We start from the raw sequence: 15,985 nt of genomic DNA, 5'->3' as shown, positions 1-15,985 counted from the left end.
AGCTCCCTTGGGCTTCCTTCACAATTCCCAGTGGAAGCAGTCAAAAGAAAGGCATGCCCCTCCTGTCCTCCTGACCCTCCATTTACTCACAAAACAACGGGCTTTAACAATCACGGAACAAAAACCACATTGCCCAATGTAACCTTCCAACCCCCAGAGCTGTATGGGCCGCTAATCCAGCGCACAAAAGCAGGCCGACCGCTCTTTTGTTCTGCCCGAGGCTGGGCGCAGCGCTGAGCAACAGCTGATCGGCTCTGGAACGTCCCAGCGGCGTGCCAGGGGCCTCCGATGTTTATTTAGCGCGCTGCTGTCTCGACGAGGGGCCTCTGGGAGCCGGCTGCACGCTCGCCCGCAGAGGAGTCATGTACCGGCGCAGCTACGTCTTCCAGGCCCGCAAGGAGCAGTACGAGCGCGCCGAGGAGGCGCCGCACCCCGCCGAGCTGGACAGCCTGGTGGAGAGCCGGGCGGCTGCGCCGAGCCTGGCGCAGCTGCAGGGGCTCGGCGAGCGCGTGGCCGCCCACGTCCAGCGGGCCCGGGCGCTCGAGCAGCGCCACGCCGTCCTGCGGAGGCAGCTGGACGCCTTCCAGCGCCTGGACGAGCTGGCCGGCCCCGAGGATGCCCTCGCCCGCCACGTCGAGGGCAACCGCCAGCGCGCCCGGGATTTGGCCGCCGAGCGCACCCGGTTGGAGCGCCAGGGAGCAGAGGCGCAGCGCGCCCTCTGCGAGTTCCGAAGCAAGTAAGCGCAGCCGTGGGAGTAAAGAGGCAGCGCGGGCCGGGAGAGCGCTGCCCCCGGAGGTGGGAGGGCCGTCTCCGGGCCCAGGCGACCGGTGACTTCATCCCGGCAGAGGCACGCACGTGCTGCATCTCCCTAAGATAGGACTAGCTTCCATTTTGGTGGCACGTCACGGTTTGCATGAAATCGTGTAATTTGCTGTTAATGTCTTTTAGAGTCTAGATCTAAGTTACGTGCAATGAAATGCACAGATTTTAAGTGTGTAGCTCAGTGAGCTTGACGAATGTATTAACAGATACCCATGTAACTACTAAAACAAGCAAGATATTCCTCTACCCCAGAAAGTTACCTTCTGCCCTTTCCCAGCCTTTGCTTCCCTCTCCCCAGTCCCCCCAAGCAGAGGCACCCAGCGTTCTGATTTCTGTCACCATAGATTACTATTGCCTGTTCTGGAATCTTCTAGACCTATTCTTATGTGTCTGGCTCCTTCCGCTCAGCACAGTGTTTTTGAGATGTGTCGATGTTATTTAATCCTCACAGCCTCATCCTGTTATAGACGGTACTGCACCCAGTTTACAGATGAGGAGACTGAGGTTCAGACAATGTAGAGATTGGGGGCAAGGTCACTCAGCTGGTGGATCGCTGCACTGGGACTGGAATTCAAGTCTTGAGCATGCTAAGTCTAACGGCCTTCACTGCATCACAGCGGACACCTGGACATTGCTTCAGCGTGTGCCTGCTAGTGTCTGGCCCCTCAAAGTGTGATCCATGGACCAGCAGCATTGCCATCACCCAGGATCTTGTTAAAAATGGAGACTCTTGGGCCCACCCCAGAGCTCCTGAATCAGACTCTGAAAAAGACCCCCAGGTGATTCGTCGTTTAAGTTAACGACCTTGAAGTTTCAGAGGTCCTGCTCCTGGGCAATGTCCCCCCTTTTGACAGACTGAATAATGTGTTAAAATCACCCAAAAAGCTATTCAAAGAAAAAAGATGCTCAGCAACTTGTCAGCATCTTTCCAGGTGATAAAAGGGTGTGCGCTTTGATTCAGCTGGGCACTTCAGGGAATTTACCCTCTGATACTCACTCCAGGAGGTGTCAAAGGGCATGTCCACCAGGATATCCACTGCAGCGTGATCTGCAATAGCAAAGGCCTGGGACCAACCTGAAGGCCTGTTAATAGGAGTCAGATTATAAAATTGTGCTTCATTCATGCAATGGAATACTGTGCAATTGTGAAAAAAAGTAGTGTGTTATCATCTATTTTAAGAAGACGGAGGTCAGAGTAGAGAGGTTTTGCTTGCATAAGAAAAAAGACGACACAAGCACACACACAGAAACCTAATAACACTGGTTACCTCTGGGAATAAGGAAGTAGGAGCAGAGGTGAGAGGGAGACTTTTACCTTTTTCTGTCATTTAAAAAAGTCTCTAACCATGTAAGAGATTTATCTGTTTAAAAATTATATAAATTAACTAAAAAATACAGATGTGCAGGCCCCATCCTGGACCTCAAGTGGGGCCCAGGTTTTTTATATTTAATGAGCTCCACTGGTGATTGCAGTGAACAGCCAGGTTTGAGGACCTCTGGTCTAGGGTAGCCAGAGGGTTTTCTTCACAAGTGCGTTGTGTTTGAGTTCCGCATTCTCAACCCCAGTCGTGGGCAGGATATTCAGCATTGGGTACTGAGCATATTTATCAGATCATGAGCACCGATTCCATTCCCATCAGTCCTTCTGTTTTTCTTTTCTTTTTTTTTTTTTTTTTTTGGCCAAATTGCACATGTGGGATCTTATTTCCCCGACCAGGGATCAAACCCGTGCCCCCTGCAGTGGAAGCATGGAGTCCTAACCACTGGACCGCCAGGGAAATCCCTGTTTCTGGTTTTGATCCACAGAAATAGGTTTGCAGCTGGACGAATGAACCTGAAAATCCCTGTGGCCGTTCAAGGGAAAACTGAGGCTTGCAGAGGGCCTGTGGGTGGCAGGACTTGAACTTGGGTTTTTCACCCTAGGCCCATACCCTTTCCAGAACACTGTGTCTTAGAGAGAAGCTGTTCTTGGACTCCTGTGGAGTGAGGCCCAAACGTAGGACTTCATTCATACTAAGCTATGTTCCCTAAAGAGAATGGAAGTGAATGCTGGTTGACACCCAGGGCAGTTCCATGGGTCATCAGAGTACCTCCGATCCCCAAATGGCCTTTACCTGGTCCTTGGGCCACAGTCAGCTGTGATCTGGCTGGGCCGGCATGACTCCCAGGAGCCCTCGTTGGAGGAGTGGCCATGATGAGTCCTGCTGATTTCACTTGGCTCTGAGTTGTATGTCCATCGTGGAGCCGACCCTTCAGGCGCTGTGATTTATTTGATAATTCTCTTTAATTTATTCCCTCCCATTGCCCCCTTGGAGAAGTTTTGATGTTTTAACTTGAGTAGTGGGACTTGAAAATCATTATAAAAATCATACCCATCTACATGCATGGGTACACACACCGAGTTTGGTTTAATTCCAGGGGTGAGGTGATGATTAGCCAGAACCAGGTGAAATTAATGCAGAAGTAGGAAGGTGTATGCAGCCTTGTTAGGTATGTTCTTTACCTGGGTAGTTGAATGATTTCAAAATCAGGTCTTCAGCACATCAAACAAAGGCTAAATAAAATAAAAACTAAATAAAATAAAAACAAAACTACCAAAATACAATGATGAATAGAGTCAATTATCCAAATCGCTGAAAACCAAAAATAATCCTGTAAAACAATCAGGTAATTGAAGCCAAAGTGGTTTTTTCCACTTTATGAATTCACTTTTATATTCAGTTCTATGAATATATGAATATATCATGAATTCTTACAATGAATTCTTTATAATGAAATCACTCATCTGTAATAAAATATCTAGGCTTGTCTAAGCATGAAAATCACATTAATATGTTGTTTATTAAATATGTTTTTAAGCTACAGAAATTCTTCGATGTTTCTAGCAGGAAGAAGCAATGAGAAAATTAGATTTTGTTAACAGTTTTATTCTTAAAGCTAATTAAACATTAAAAAACATCATTTCTGGCTCCATTAGAGGCACACAGAAAAGAAACTGTTAAATGTGACATCCTGGTGTGAAAGGTAAAACTGATGCAAATATATTTTGCTTACTGGTTATAGCTGAGCTGCTTAGGTGGCTCTGGAACTGGAAACACTTAGAACAATGTTCCTATACCTCATGTTCTTCCCTGAAGTCAAGACTTTTCATTCTGAGGCACGATTTCCCAGCACCTGTCACAGTATAAAGTCCTTGACTTGACCCATGGCATGGGTGTACAGGGACACAGAAAGCGATGCTTTGTGGCATCCCTGTTTCAGGTGCAGGAGGAAGGGATGCAGAAGGACACACCTGCACCATCTCGTACCGCAGATACCTGGAAGGGGCCACAGACATGCTTACATCCCATTGGTCAGGACCACTCTGAGCTGCAAGGAAGGCTGGGAAATGCAGTCTCCCTTCTAGGCAGCCCTGTGGCCACCAAACATGACGGGCTCTAAGTCCTATTAGAATGGATATTGGGGACAGCTTGCAGGGAATGAGGTCAGGGGTCATTTGGGAAGGGGCTTTCTCTTTTTCTTCAGGGGGTGAAATTCCCCCTAGAAGGAAACTCGTTTTGACCAGAATGATTTCTGGGGTCTCTCTGCTTCCTTGATCTTTACCATTTTTTTAGAAGTCCAGGGAAGAAGTCGACTAGGAGGAAAAAAATACACCTGCTCCTAGTATCTGCTGCTTTATTAATCTTGTGTATGTTTAACTTTGAGGGTGTCCCTGCTCTACCCAGGCAGCATGGTGTGGCTGTCAGGACACAGTTTTGTTGTCAGACTCACATCTGAGTCCTGCACCCCTCTCTTAGTTTGGAGTCCTTGAAACCGAGCCTGAGAAAGTCGCTTATTTGGGAGGTGGCATCAGGGAGCACCAGCTGCGGAGTGAGGAGGTTATAGGCAGGAAGGGAAAGGAGCCAACACTGAGTGCGTCACCCGGCAAGTTACCTGCATGGCCACTGGAGGCCACCTGCGGGGTGGAGAGCACACCTCAGTGATCCCAGCTGAGGACCAGGGAGCCAGGGTGTGTACGTACCGACTCGCCCTGTCAGAGCTTGCAGGCTGCTCCCAGAGGCACTGACTCTCTGAGCCGTCCAGCCTGCTCTGCCTGCCAGCCCACAGGAGGCCCCTGGTGTGCAGGGCAAGGCTGCACAGATGCCGGTGAAGTGCCAGGAGCACCTGCGGAGGCCTCGGGCCAGTTTCTCAACCTCGGTTTCCTCGTCTTTCCCGAGGGGGTAACAGGAACTGCTGTATTCCAGGATTTTGTGAGGATTAAATGGCGTAACCCAGAAAAGCTGACACGTGATGATAAATACAATAGTATAGGGTATCCGGACCAGGTCAGGTTAGTGCTGTTTGATGTAACAGATCGTTAGTACAGCCTCCCAGTCTCTGTGCTGCCGCCGCACTTGGGGTACAGGTGTGCTGGGATCTGATTCCTGCATCTTCGAGTGGCTGGGAGGGGGCACTGGGGTGCTGGGGCTGGGACTCCGGGCCGGGAGGCTCCTGTCCATCTATGCGGCCACTGGCGGCACTTCCTGCATGTGCAGGGATGTGCAGAAGGTTGGGAAGGAGTGGGCTCCAAAATGCAGCCTCAGCTCCTGCTTCCCTTAATGAGAGGGGGTAGGACTCAGGTTAATTGAATGCTGATTGTGTGACCACACGTACCGGATCACGGAAGCTGCCCAACTCTCCCTTCTGTGTCCCATCTGCAGGTATGAAAATGAGTGTGAGTGTCAGCTGCTGCTGAAAGACATGCTCAAACGGCTAAACAAGGTGAGCTGAGCCCGTCCTTGCGTTTGAGTAGATTCACGGCAAGACGGAGCTAAACGGCGGAACGGTTGTTTCGCGCGCTGCCTCTTTGTGTTCTTCCAGGATTCCCCTATTTCTTTTGCTGTCATTCTCCTTCTTTCTTAAAAAATTTATTTTAATGAGGTATAGTTGACTTACAATGTTGTGTTAATTTCTGCTGTACGGCAAAGTGACTCAGTTATGCACATATATACATTCTTTTTCATATTCTTTTCCATTATGGTTTATCACAGGATACTGAATATAGTTCCCTGTGCTCTACAGTAGGACCTTGTTGTTTATCCATCCTATATACACTAGTTTGCATCTGCTGACCCCAAACTCCCACTCTATCCCTCCCCCACCACCTCCCTCCCCCTTGGCAACCACAAGTCTGTTCTCTATGTCTGTGTGTCACTCTCCTTCTTGACTTTGTAATTTCAACTAAATCTTTGTGAGTGAATGCACACACCCACACACACTCCTCTACCACAAGCTAAATGAGCTCGTGAGAGATCCCTAGACGGTTAAGCTCATTGGTTTGCTTGGCTATCAAAACGGGCCAGCGTTACAGGGACTGGCTGTTGTCTGCACCTAACTTAGGAGGGAACTTGCTCCGGACGGTGGTTATCTGGATGCAATGCTACCTTATCCTGTTGGCTAAGAGTCTTGAGATTACTCCTCCCCAGGGAAAGTCTCAAGAGAATAGAGGACGAAATTTCCTTTTACCCTCAAGCTCCTCACACTTGAAGCATGAACAGTCGCCATGTGCGAGGCACCAGGATTCTTAGCTTCTTGCTGGAGACCCTCCTGCAGAGGTTGGGTGGAGTTGTTCTTTGCAGGGGCAGTTTCCTTCTTTGGATCCTCCATCACCATCCTAACTGATTGGATTTTCTGCTGTAGCCAGGAGAACTTGACTACCAGATAGCAGAATAACTGTGGACCACAGAGGTTGGACGAAACCAGGGATGGCAAAGAGCTGTAAGCATTATCCTTTTCTGATTATTTCAGAGCTCAGATATCAGAGGGGAAGGACCTATGGGAACTGGTTATTTAAAGGGTTGCTTGTTCAGGGTACCTGGCTGCCTTCCCCCTTCCCCGTTCCCCACCCCTAACCTCATTGCTGATAAAATCGATCACCCTTCCCTGCTGCGCCCAGATGTGGCCTTAAGATTCTTCTCCACCTGGTTGCTGTATGATCCAGCAATCCCACTCCTGGTCATACATCCGGACAAAACTCTAATTCAAAAAGATACATGCACCCCAGTGTTCATAGCAGCACTGTTTACAATAACCAAGACATGGAAACAACCTAAGTGTCCATCAACAGATGAATGGATAAAGAAGATGTGGTATTTATATACAACAGAATACTACTCAGCTATAAAATAAATGAAATAATGCCATTTGCAGCAACACGGTTGGACCTAGAGATTATCATACTCAGTGAAGTAAGTCAGAAAGAGGAAGACAAATATCGTATGATATTGCTTATATGTGGAATCTAAAGTATGACACAAATGATCCTATCTATGAAACAGAAACAGACTCACAGACATAGAGAACTGACTTGTGGTTGCCAAGGGGGAGGGGGTGGTGGTGGAGGGATGGATTGGGAGTTTGGGGTTAGCAGATGCAAACTAGTATATATAGGTTGGATAAACAACAAGGTCCTACTGTACAGCACAGGGAACCGTATTCAATATCCTGTGATAAACCATGAAAAAATGTGAAAAAGAATGTATATATGTGTATGACCGAATCACTTTGCTGTACAGCAGAAATTAATGCAACATTGTAAATGAACTATATTTCAATAAAATAAATGAAAAAAAAATAAGATTCTTCTCCACAGGAACCCCAGGCAACTTCAGACAGTCAGGGTTAGCTCAGGGTTAGCTCGGAGTGTTTGCCACTAATTTCCTGGCTTCGTCCAACGTCTGTTGTCTAGGATTATTCCGCTAGTCGGTGGGAAAGTCAGAACTACACTCTAGGGACACTGAATATTGCTTTGTGTATGTTACTGACTGTATGATATTTCTGTGACCATCTCTGTGTGAGCATCTAATGTATTGTCCAGCTCGGGACACTGTGTGAAGCTGATGCTGTCAGTAATTACGCAGGTCGACTGTTAGAAGCTGGACTGTCTCAGGCCAATGGAACAGATGGGCACACAGAAGTGAGCACAGAGATGGCGGGGAGGGTGTCCTGCAGCGGAGCCCTAAGCACACAGCTCATGACTGGCCGTGTGCTGAGCTGGGTTTCAAGGACCCAAGGCCTGCTGGAAGTCTGCGTGGAGTGGGGCCTTATTAGCATTTGCCCTCACTCAGCTCTCAGCTGACACTTGTGGCTCACCCCCATTTGTGTTTTTGGTGGCGATTCCAGGCTGGCAGGTGGGGCTGCCGTCTTGTCCATCGGCCGAGGCCTTCAGGAACAGGGGCACCTGACACTCTTCGCCTTAGGTGCCAGTTCAGCCCCTCCGCAGCACACCTCGTTTTGCTTTGTGACTGTTTGTCCTCCCTGCAAGCAGGGCTTTCTCTGGACTGGGCCCTAAGGTTGTTGCTCACGTGGTACCATCCTGGGCATTCCTTGAAGAAGAGAGAGAAAGAACTTAGTCCTTTTTACCTTTGGTGGCAAGTGACACTGGATCTAAAAACAAGCTCAAATCTTCTGGGTTTTTTTTTTCTCTCTTATTACAAAAGCAATGCCTATTCCCAGTAGAAAAATAAGACAGTAGAAAGAAAATGAAAAATAAGGGAGAGGCATTCCACCATTTCCCCCCGTCATACTGTGATGTAGCGTGTGGACAATTGGGGTATGAGTCCCGTGAGAATGTTACGAAGGTTCTGGGGAAAGATGGGACCAAGCACGCGGGCGGGCGGGGGCAGCACATCGGCGTGGCTGTTCCCGGGTCCAGGGAAAGACACTTCTCCCCACAAGAACTGTGCCATCCACAACAGGAGGGTAGCCTGCTAGCAAGACCCTTCACGCTGTCGCTCAGTATCCCTCTCTGAGGCTCAGCTTCTTCGTCTGGAAAATGGGAACAATGCTAGTTCCCACCACCATAGGAGCAGGTGTCCGTCTGCATGCCTGGTGAGAGTTAAATGACATAATAATGCACGTGACCTGCCTGTTACAGTTGTTATTACAGGTCACGCGATGTGATGGACGCCAGCTTAGTTTTCTCGGGAAGTGGCTGCGTACCCCTGGTGGAGTGGGAGTGCGTGGAGGAACACCTTTTTTTTTTTTTTTTTTTGCGGTACGCGGGCCTCTCACCGCTGCGGCCTCCCCCGTCGCGGAGCACAGGCCCCGGACGCGCAGGCCCAGCGGCCATGGCTCACGGGCCCAGCCGCTCCGCGGCGTGTGGGATCCTCCCAGACTGGGGCACGACCCCGCGTCCCCTGCATCGGCAGGCAGACTCTCAACCGCTGCACCACCAGGGAAGCCCAGGGAACAGCTTTTTAATAGCTGTGAATTTATTTTTATGACTACCTTTTCTCTATAGCAGGTGACATTAAAAAAAAAGTTTCTTTTTAAATGCATGTCAATAAACATGAATCAATTTGAAAAAAATACAGGGTGAGTAATAGTAGAAGATTTTGGATGTTGCAGAAATCACAGGCACAGGATGCAAATACAGTGAATCGGGAGGTCCCTGCACTAGCTCACGGGAGCCTCGGAACAGCCTTTTGGATTTTGTTTATTTTACCCTCAGATAACCTGGTCCGATCGCCCCTCTGTCAGGGGGGAACTCACCCTTGCTGAGGCTAAACGACTTCAGAGACCCGCAGCCCACCCGCGGCAGGTGTGGGCAAGAGCCAGGTGCTCTGTGTCCAAGGCTCATTCTTTCCCTCCCAAGGACAGTCAGGGAACCGCTGTCTCTCAGGAGACAGACGCAGAGCCGGAGTCTCTGGGTGAAGGTGGCCACTTCCCATTAGATGTTGGTGCCCTGTCCATCCCCCCAGGCCGCCCTCAATGTCACATAGAGATGCTGAGCCTGCTGGCAGCTTCCTGCATCTGTCTGGCTTGGGAACGTCTGCAGTGGCAGGGGGCACAGTCCAGAAGTGTGGGCATTAGCACCCCAGGGGCGACCCTCCGCCACTGGGGGACAGGAGGGGGTGACTGAGTCCCTGGCTGGCCCACCCTTCGTCCCGACAGTTCAGAGGTGAGTTTCCCAGTCTCCTGGGGGACTGAGCCCATTGCCCACAGTGGGAACCCGCTCATTCCACACCTTTATTGGCTTTGTTCTTTTCCCTGTGTCACTACCCCACCCCTTCCAGTGCTCCTGGGATTACCTCTCAGATAAGGGACCCTTTCCCAGTCCTTGCCTCGGGGTCTGTTTCTGAAAACTCAAATTAAGACAGCCGCTCAAGGGTCAGCCAGCTGGACCTTCAGGTTCTCTGTCCACTGAGATGGTCACTGGAGAAGAAGGAGGTGAAATGGTACAGTAGAATTCACATCTTGTTGGCTGTCGGTCATATCACTGATTTTAGTTGATAAAGCTTTGAATATCTACAGACGTCACATCATCTGGGTTTTGACTGTCAACGCAGCCTAATGTCCGTTTCCTTTGGTCCCTTTGGAAGGGATTGATCCCTGGGTGTGGCCGTGTGAAATGGGGTACACTAGGAATCTCTGACCCAGTCTTTAAGTCTGGCTTGGAAAATATCACAATGTATGGACAGGACTGGTTGCCACCATGTTCATAAAGCTGCCGTCTATGTATACTGCCCAGGTAATTAAACCTCCAGAGCAGAGTGCCTGTATTAACAGCCAGCCGCTCCTTGCTATGCACTTGGAAATGAAATAAATTCCTCAACATACTACTTACATACTCGGGCCAAAGTTATTCAGATTTTCAGCCTTTGGATGTGGTAAGCATTCCTGGTGACTTTTATTTTATCTTTGTCTATTGACATTTTTTTTGTTTTTTATTCTTAATTTTTTATTGAAGTATAGTTGATTCCCACTATTAGTTTTAGGTGTACAACATAGTGATTCAGTATTTTTACAGATTATACTCCATTAAAAGTTATTAGAACTGATGACTTTTTTTAAAAGAAAGTATTTATTTTGGCTGAGCCAGGTCTTTAGTTGCGGCACGCAGGATCTTTAGTTGCAGCATGTGGGATCTAGTTCCCCGACCAGGGATTGAACCCGGGTCCCCTGCATCGGGAGCACAGAATCTTAACCACTGGACCACCAGGGAAGTCCCTAGAACTGATGACTTTAAAATATTTGGGTTTGGCTAATCTCTAGGACTCATCATGTATATTGCCAATTTGAAAATAATGTAGGTGCTAGTCAAATGCTTTCACCAGAAAACAATTTTAGAAAATACCTAAAGCTGCCGTATGTGCTTTTCCATGTAAGTCGTGTATCTTAAACATGCCTGGAAAGGAGCAAGAGGCAGGGGAGTTCAGGGGGGGTGAAAGGATGGGGCACGAAGCTTTTGATTTCAGGGCTACAAGCCTTCATACGTCCAGGAATTCCTCTGAGGCTGGAAATGAACTTCTGGAGAAGAGGAGAGCCATCTGGGGAAGAAGAGTGTAGGAGGAGGCTGGCGGTGGGCGGCTGGAAGAACAGAAGGCAGAGGAAGCGTGAGGAAGGATGCAGAGGGTGAGAGTGGAGTCGAGGAAGGCAAGGTGGTGGGAAGAGGGAGGGTGGGGAGTGGAGGGACGTGCCCAGCTCCTCCAGGTCAGCGTGAGCCCTGGAAGGAAAGCAGCTCTAACATTTTTGGAAAGGTTTTTGGCGTCCAGGATTGAAGTAGGTGTTTTTTTATTTTTTTGCGGTACGCAGGCCTCTCACTGTTGTGGCCTTTTCTGTTGCGGAGCACAGGCTCCAGACGCGCAGGCTCAGCGGCCATGGCTCACGGGCCCAGCCGCTCCGCGACATGTGGGATCTTCCCGGACCGGGGCACAAACCCGTGTCCCCTGCATGGGCAGGCGGACTCTCAACCACTGCGCCACCAGGGAAGCCCAGTAGGTGTTTTTTTTAATCAAACCCTAATTAACTAGAAATCTTAATGAATTTGAATACCCATTCTTTAGCAGTTGTTTTTTTTTTTGGTTTTTGTTTATTTTTTTAGTTGGGCTGGATTTGGGGCTGCGTGTGGATACAGACAGTTGGGTTTTTAATGGATTTCCAGCACCTCTGTGACTGGGTTGGCAAGGCTGATTTTTCAAGGGTATATAGGACTCTAGTTATTTCATCAGTTACTTTCTCAGAAATCGTCTAGGCTAGCGGTTCTGAAACTTCCTGTGCATCAGAATCACCTGGAGGGCATGTTAAAACACAGATTCCTGGGCCTCCACCCCAGAAATTCTGATCTGGTAGGTCTGGGATCCACCAGATTTTTTACGTTTCTAATCATTTCCAGATGGTGTGGTCCAGGGACCACACTTTGAGAACCACTGGCCTCGATGAAACCATACACAGTATCAGGGCTGGAGTGTTTTCTAAAATTAGAATATTGGCCCAGAGTCTCGATTTGGAAAAATCTAGACGCTTCGGCTGGTGGAGCTTTGGAAAATGCAGCTGACAGCATCCAAAAGCATAATGAAAACACAAGCGTCTACACATTTCTGAGTTCTGGTGCAAACAAAAGAAAACCCGTCCAAACGAATGCTTCTCCCCGTATCAGCAACTGCACATTCCAGCGGCAGCAACGCACCTTTGGGAGTGTCACTCTTTTAAAGGTTGGCTGATGGGACCTAAGAGTGGTTGTTTGGCTTGACCCTGAGAGGGAGGTGGGGGATGAACAGCAAGCACCTTGCAGGACAGGATCAGGACTCAGCCCTCAACTCCTGACTAGTAGAGGGAAGATCGCATTCCCATTATCTCCAGTTAACCTCTGTTAACTAGCTGAACGGCCCACTGGTGCGATATCTCCCCGTCCGTAAGGTGAGACTCCAGTTTCTGAGCTGCGTTTGTCAGAGTCCTCGGGTTCCATGGATTTGCTGAAGGGCCTCTGAGGGAGGAGGGTTGCCAGCCGATCGGGGTTCCTGTCCCCCGTCCTGTCCTTCGAGAAGCACATCTCTGCTTTCCTTCTGTATGTTGGCTTCCCTGGGATATTTTGTTTGAAGGATGACACATGTGGCTTTAAAAAGTGTGAGGACCAATGACCTTTAGGGTCCCTTCTATTTTTTTTAAAATTAATTAATTTGGTTGCACCGGGTCTTAGTTGCGGCTCGAGGGCTCCTTAGTTGTGGCATGTGAACTCTTAGTTGCGGCATGCATGTGGGATCTAGTTCCCCGACCACGGATTGAACCCGGGCCTCCTGCATTGGGAGCTTGGAGTCTTAACCACTGCGCAACCAGGGAAGTCCTAGGGTCCCTTCTATTTCTAAAATCTTGAGTGTTCGATCCCTTCATAAGTAATAACACAAAAGGTCCTTGAAACCTCACTTTCAGTTCTTCAGCTCCGGTAATTGTGTATCAGTTGTGGGTGAATTTTTTGTAAAAATTAAGATGTTTGAGAATTCTCTGCCCCATTCCATCCTCAGCAATCTTGAGGGGCCGAGGGTGGGGAGAGTAGAAAAGCATCCCGAAAGTGAAGGTGAAGCTCAGGTCTCCACCCCGCACTGCCTCCTCTCTGACCCGGATTTAGCCACGCCCACTCAGCAGTGTCCCATCCCCAGAGCTGAGAATCACTTTCACAAGGAACCACCGTGCCTCAAGGGGGTGGGGCTGATTTTCCTTCCCGTCAGTGTAATCCTAGTAGGATTGTCCGCAAGACGACAGTCATGTGACCATGTGGGCCAATCGCAGCTCTCTCTCAGAGATGTGACTCCTGGGGGCAGAGATGAATGCCTTTGGAGCTGGGTCATCCCAAGGACTGTGCCGTGGACCCCAGCTGCTTAGATTGCTGGGACTTCCCTGCTTTCTGTCCTTCCCAAGGCCTGTAAATTACCCAGGATCTATCTGGTTCCTCAGCCCTTTCCCACTGCTGGAAAGACACCCAGGCTTTCTTTCCTTCACCGTGTCTGTCATGAAGGGGCTTCCCAGGCTTATGTGACAGTCCTGAGTAATTCAGAAAGCCATTCACCAGGACCTCCGAGGGGCATCCCACCTTCCCTGGGGCGTTTGCACAACAGCATCAGTAATGCTCTGCTCTCCCAGGGGCTGGCGGGGTGGGGAGAGTCGGACAGCACAGGTCTTGAAACAAGGGCAATACTGCTGTGTTTTCATTGTACTCTGTGTGACCATCCCTGTGACACAGGATTTGAGGAGCCATCATTAAGCCCCCAGGATGGTAAACTCCTGAAGGCAGAGCGTATCAAAAGTCAGCGACTGGTTAACTCATTTATCAAAAGAATGAGCCCAGAAGCTAAAACACCCAAAGACGGATTTCACATTATTTTAGTTCAGAGCCCTGTACCTGGTGACATGCATCCCTTTTAATAATTTGGTTCATTCTTTTACTTCTGATTTAAAAATAATACTTCAGACCATGGGTGGGTCCCTTAAAGGGTGTGATTTTCACACACGCTGTTGCTTCTCTCGATGGGCAGCGGAGCTTGGACAGCGGAGGCCCAGCTCCAGGGCTGAGAAGTGGGTGGCACCTCAGGGAAAGCGTGCAGGAGAGTCCAGGGGCTGTGGGTGAGGAACCGGCTCTGGGTCTTGGGGTCCTTCCCTTCTTCCCTCCCCACCTGTTTGCCCAGCGTTGGCATCCCTGGTATCCATGAAGGGATTTCAGAGTCTTCAGGGGAAAGGATTTGGTAACTGGAAATTAGAGGCTGAAAGGGCTGTGGGATTCACCCTAGAGCAGGAGACACTGAGGAAGACAAGATGGTTCACGTGTCTAAAATCAGTCCTCTAGACCTTCCGTGTCCAGCGCAGGGGCGACTAGCCATGTGAGGCTGGGGAGGGGTCAAAATGCAGAGAGTTCAAATCGATGTGATGTGTTGTGAGTGTGAAATACACACCAGGTTTCAAAGACCTAGGCTGGAAAAAAGGAAAATATCTCATCAATAGCTTTTAAAATGTTGATGACATGATAAAATGATAAGATTTTGGGTATATTGGGTGAAATAAAATATATTGTTAAAATTAATTTCACCTGTTTCTTTTATTTAATGGGGCTACTAAGAAATTTTAAATTATGCCTGAGGGTTGGACAACCCTGTATTAGAATAACATTTAATTTAAAAAATTTTATTATTATTATTATTTTTTTTGGCTGCATTGGGTCTTCGTTGCTGTGCGCGGGCTTTCTCTAGTTGCGACGAGCGGGAGCTACTCTTCATTGTAGTGCACAGGCTTCTCATTGCGGTGGCTTCTCCTGTTGTGGAGCATGGGCTCTAGGTGCGCGGGCTTCAGTAGTTGTGGCGCGTGGGCTCAGTAGTTGTGGCTCGCGGGCTTAGTTGCTCCGCAGCATATGGGATCTTCCCAGACCAGGGATTGAACCTGTGTCCCCTGCATTGTCAGGTGGATTTTTAACCACCGCACCACCAAGGAAGTCCCAACTTATTTAATTTTGGCTTGCATACACCTACACAAAAGGCATGTGTGAAGGTACATCGCTAACGATTGCAAATCGACCCATCTGATCTAGCACAACTCTTAAGTTCTTTAAGATAAACTCTGCAGTTCTCTTGGGTAAATAAAATAGTTTCAGAGGTTTGAGTTGGGTGAGGGTTAGCCGATCCCTGACAATCTTGCTGAAGTTTCAGACCAAATTCACGTGAATGGATATTTATTAAATAAGCCTTTTTTCTGATGCAGTCCCTAAGGTTCATACAGCCTCTTCTCCAGGCTCCATGAAGTCCCAGATCTCTGCTGTTTTAGGTGCTAAGGCAACACTTTGCATGAAAAGCTCATTCAAGGCAGGTGATACAATAGGGTCAGGATTCTGGTATCCTTGCTGTCGGCGTCAGACAATCATATCTCCCTACACTAGCGGTCTTTTACAGGAACGATTGTAAGGAATCAAGTGCCTTTCCTAAGAGTGCAGGCCTAATGCCTCCCTGGAACCTAAATGCTATTAGTACCAGGATGGCGCGTGTCCCAAAATATCTTGGCCTGTCCACATACCTTGACTGTCTTAACTCTGTTCATGCAGTGGTAGGGAATATCTTAAATATTTTAGCAAACCACATTTCTACCTTTGTCAGTGAGAGCGCATTGCTAACGTTCATCATGCTTTTTAACAAGTCATTAGGAAGTCAGTAAAAATTCACTTAGCAAGCCCTCAGGTGTTGGCAGGTGGGCGTGGCAGAGGGGGCAAGGAACTTGGACCTGTAACATTTCGCTGAATTGTTGAAGTATTTAAGTCAGTTCCCGACATCACAGCACTATCTTATGAAGAGCACAAATACTTACTCATACCTATTTGGTTGATCCAAACAAGATCAATGAGATATGGGCTTCCCTGGTGGCGCAGTGG

The 15,985-nt window shown here is 48.7% G+C and overlaps 1 protein-coding gene across 1 annotated transcript in view; it reads left to right on the top strand.

Moving 5' to 3' along the window:
• Positions 1–362: 362 nt before the first annotated feature.
• The window catches only part of BFSP1 (beaded filament structural protein 1), a 37,696-nt gene continuing 22,073 nt past the window's right edge, over positions 363–15,985 (top strand). The window contains exons 1-2 of the mRNA XM_027118320.1: positions 363–736; positions 5,523–5,583. Of these exons, the coding sequence (XP_026974121.1) occupies positions 363–736; positions 5,523–5,583 (435 nt within the window). The remainder of the gene's footprint in view (positions 737–5,522; positions 5,584–15,985) is intronic.

Source organism: Aethalodelphis obliquidens, unplaced genomic scaffold, assembly GCF_003676395.1.
Source record: "Aethalodelphis obliquidens isolate GAN/ISIS:26980383/991018 unplaced genomic scaffold, ASM367639v1 scaffold18, whole genome shotgun sequence".
In the NCBI taxonomy this organism is placed as follows: Eukaryota; Metazoa; Chordata; class Mammalia; order Artiodactyla; family Delphinidae; genus Aethalodelphis; species Aethalodelphis obliquidens.
Note: the sequence above shows the minus strand (reverse complement) of the source record. Positions and strands in the feature narration are given on the sequence as shown.